General features: G+C 43.5%; 1 protein-coding gene across 1 annotated transcript in view; it reads left to right on the forward strand.

Moving 5' to 3' along the window:
• ITGA8 (integrin subunit alpha 8) overlaps positions 1 to 3,795 on the forward strand; it is a 201,994-nt gene that overhangs the window by 202 nt on the left and 197,997 nt on the right. Inside the window, exon 2 of the mRNA XM_006756159.2 lies at positions 518 to 657. Coding sequence (XP_006756222.1) covers positions 518 to 657 — 140 coding nt within the window. The remainder of the gene's footprint in view (positions 1 to 517; positions 658 to 3,795) is intronic.

The raw sequence follows: 3,795 nt of genomic DNA on the forward strand, positions 1-3,795 counted from the left end.
CTCCCGTTGTCCGCGTGCGGTCCCGTCCCGCCCCCGCCACCGGCCTCTGCTCTGCGCTGTGCACGCTGAGCTAGAGACCTGCCACTTGCAGGAAACGCGCCAGTCTTGGGGACTTCCAGGTACAAAGACCAGCTGGGAGCGGACAGACAGGCCGTTAACGCAGCGGCCACAACACGGTGTGTTTACCCGCAGCCTCTGCCAGCGCACGGTCTGAGCGCCAGTGCAGCCCGCCCGCCACAGCAGCTGGGCTCCGTCCTTGGCTTTTCTAACCACCCCCTTCCCTCACCTCACTGTATACACAGCTCCACCTAGAGAAGAATTAGGACTCTCGGCACCCTCCTCCAGACCAGGTTCAGATGCCCGCAGGTTTCCAAGGGGAACGAATGTTTGACCATCGGCACCCTCAGAAATGCATTGCTGTCGCGACCCCCACCCTAGCCTCAGTGGGCGTGCGGCCCGCGCCGCAGCTCCCGTGCGCGTTGTTCCGATGCCCACCGAGTAGTTTTCTGCATCCCCTTCGCAGAGCCAGTGTCTTGGTGGGAGCGCCCAAAGCCAACACCAGCCAGCCAGACATCGTGGAGGGGGGAGCCGTCTACTACTGTCCTTGGCCCGCCGAGGGGTCCGCGCAGTGCAAGCAGATACCGTTCGACACCACCAGTAAGTGATATTTGTCATTCTTAACGTGGGCCCTGGTTTCAAAGAACCAGAGCCTTCCTAGCGTCAAGTCCCCGGTTTCTTCGTACTCATTTGGACTGCCTGATGGGTCTGTGATGTGGGCTGTGCAGGTTCCTAGATAAATCAGCTTTTTAAAGCCCGAGCGGGAGCAAAATGCCAGTGACTCCCAGAGAGGGAACAGTATTCTGACCTGGAGTGTTTGCGTACAGCCTAGTAACCTCTGTTTTCCCACCGTCCTGAGGTGAGCCTTTTCAGGGTGAGTGGATGCTTTGGAGAAGTACAGCTGTTACACCCTAACCTTGATTATGGAGAGAATTTGGTTGCTTCCCAAAGACAGATCTGGGAATAGACAATCCTTAGCATTTCCAGTACCCAAACTCCTGAGGCAAGACCCAGACATTGCTCCATGTTGCTGTTTAATTCTTTACAGAAAGAAAGAATTTTCTTTCAAAATATTGGACATTGGAGGCAAACTAGTACAGGCAGAGTGTGGATGGATTACATTCATTTCCAAAATCCCTAGACAGATGTTTCTTATTTAATTAAAGGGAAAATACATTTTAAACAATTCAGGCTGGTTATGTTTCCTCTGGTGTTTTCTCTTTGGTTCCTGAGAAAACAATTTAAATGTAATACTTTCAAGAACATTAACACTGCATGTTCTAATTTGTACCTCCAAAACTTTATGAATTCAAAAGGTATATAAGAAAGCAAATATCTTTTCAGAAAAATGTGAATATGTCAGCTCAATGTTTTTCAATGAACATTTAAAATAACGTTTGTATCACACAACTATTTTATAACATCATTATTGTTATATTAGGTAGAAAATCCATCTTCACAGAATTATGTTAAAATTGAATGGGTGGTATTTACCTGCTACCTTCATTAATTTGTATTGTTTATTTTAAAGGAGAAAATAGTTGTAATTCTATGAATATGGAAATCATTTGAAAGGAAAGAAATACTGTACAAGAATTACCTTGAGTTATGACCAAATTAGGAAAATATTTTATATTTGTAATGAAACAGTAGGGGACAAACTAGTACAACTGTGGCCATTAAATAAATAGGAAAATAATAAATAAATAGGAAAACAATAAAATGTCAAGAAAAGTTCAGTGTTAGAGAAAGAGCAGGAGGTACAGAGCATCTTTTGTCCAGGTTCTGAAAAAAAAAACCCTCTCAATTTCTCAAAAGATTTTCGAGATGTCTGATTTTACTTCTAAATGTAGAAGGTTTTTCTTGATAGCCATATGCACTCATCCTATTATTATTTTTACCAACCATAACCACAGTAATTTGAGGATTCATAAATAGAAGAAAAGGAAAAACAAAACAGGAAGGGAGGTAGATGTTTCTGAAATAATTGAGCAAAAAAGAAAAATAGCAAGGCAGAGGCCACAGAACGTTTCTGAGAAGTGAATGGCCCATGGTGGAATGAACAAAGCCTGGGGGAGTCTCACTAAGAGAAGATAAGAATCATTGAGAAAAGAAGTTCCCCATGTTAGCCATCAGGGGGTACTGTGGGCCCAGGAACCTCGGTTGCTGCTGGGAATGGCCTGAGAACAGAACAGGTGCGGGGAACGGAGTCAGAGGCTCAGGTGTTTGCTGAGTGGCTGCCAGCACTCTGCCCATCTTTTCTACCACTTTATCCATGCATCCCCCAAGAGGATGGAAGTGCCAGTGTCTGTCATTTGCTGTGAAGCTGTGAAAAAGAGGAAGGGACAGCAGGAGCCAGTAGAGCGATTTCCAGTTTTAGTATCTGTTCTGTGTGTAGCGTATGATCTTGGAACCAAGGGTAAAAAGGCAAAACAAAGACATTGCTGACTCTGGGTCTTGTAGTCAACGTTATCAGATGCATTGTGTTTATTGATCACCTGCTAGGTAACAGTCACTTATATACATTATTTCTAATGCACAAAATACAACAACCATGTGAAATCCATTGTATGCATAAGGAAACTGTCATAGAAAGTGTTAAAATATATAGATGCCTAAGACCACACAAGGGTAAGAAGTAGATGCCGGGTTGGGAAAGAGGTCTGTGCTCCAAAACCTGCCTGTGCACCCTGCCTTCCTTCCTCATGGAGCTGGACCTGAGGCACTGCTCACCTTGCCTTCCCCTCCCCATTCCCTTACCCCAACGTTAGCCTCACAAATAGAAATTTAAATCCCATAGAGAAGATCTGAAAGGGAAATGAACTTCGGTGGAGGGTTGTGGGAACCAGAGAGTGCAGAAGCAGCCTTGTCTTGGTGGGAATAATGGGTTGCATATGCCTCTGGTTTGCCGCAGCTCCCGCCAGCAGCCCCGTCAGTGTCCCCCTCATCCGCCCCGTCTTCTCTTTGCCCTTCGGCAGCAACATAGTTTCCCCACAACGAGGAAGAAAGGTTCTCTGCTTGACAAAGTTTTGAGTGCTGGACACCCACAAACTCACATTCATGTAATAGGGTGATGTTTCAGGCATATATACATATATATTACATATATATAAATATACAATATATATACATACAAAAATACACATATGAATATATACACACACACACACACATAATATTGCAAATATTCCTCTGTAAAGATAGTCATTACTTTCTCTGTCTTTACCCTGTCTGCTTTTACTATTACATCTGAATTCAAGACATTCTATACTAACTTGACCTTTTAATGACGCTGTTTCAACTTGTTCAGGTCCCTTGAGTGTCAACAATTTAGTGTTTGCTGTGGTAACCTACTAAATTCTCTCAGCCTAGACACTAAAGGAGGCTGGCCTATTTTTAGCCCCTGAATCTGGTTGTGATCTTGAACCTCAGTTTATTTAAGGTCAGATGCTTTTTTAAAAAACTACCTTTTATTTAAAATTTTTGTCATTAAAAATCATTTTTTAACGTTATCTTACAACTTGGATTTTTTTCATTACTTCTCATCATAAATGCAGCAACAGAGGAAGCTGGGAATAGCCTAGCACTTCAAATGCATGAATACTATTAAAGTCTGTGGTCCTTTCAAGTATGGTAAAAGGAAACTTTAGGGAAGCATATGGCAGTGGGGGAGGTGCAAAGTGCAAAGAGTAGACAATTTTCCTGCTCTGTACAAAATCAAGTGGTTCCCAAAGAGCA

The sequence above is a fragment of the Myotis davidii genome, unplaced genomic scaffold (genome assembly GCF_000327345.1).
Source record: "Myotis davidii unplaced genomic scaffold, ASM32734v1 scaffold494, whole genome shotgun sequence".
NCBI lineage: Eukaryota > Metazoa > Chordata > Mammalia > Chiroptera > Vespertilionidae > Myotis > Myotis davidii.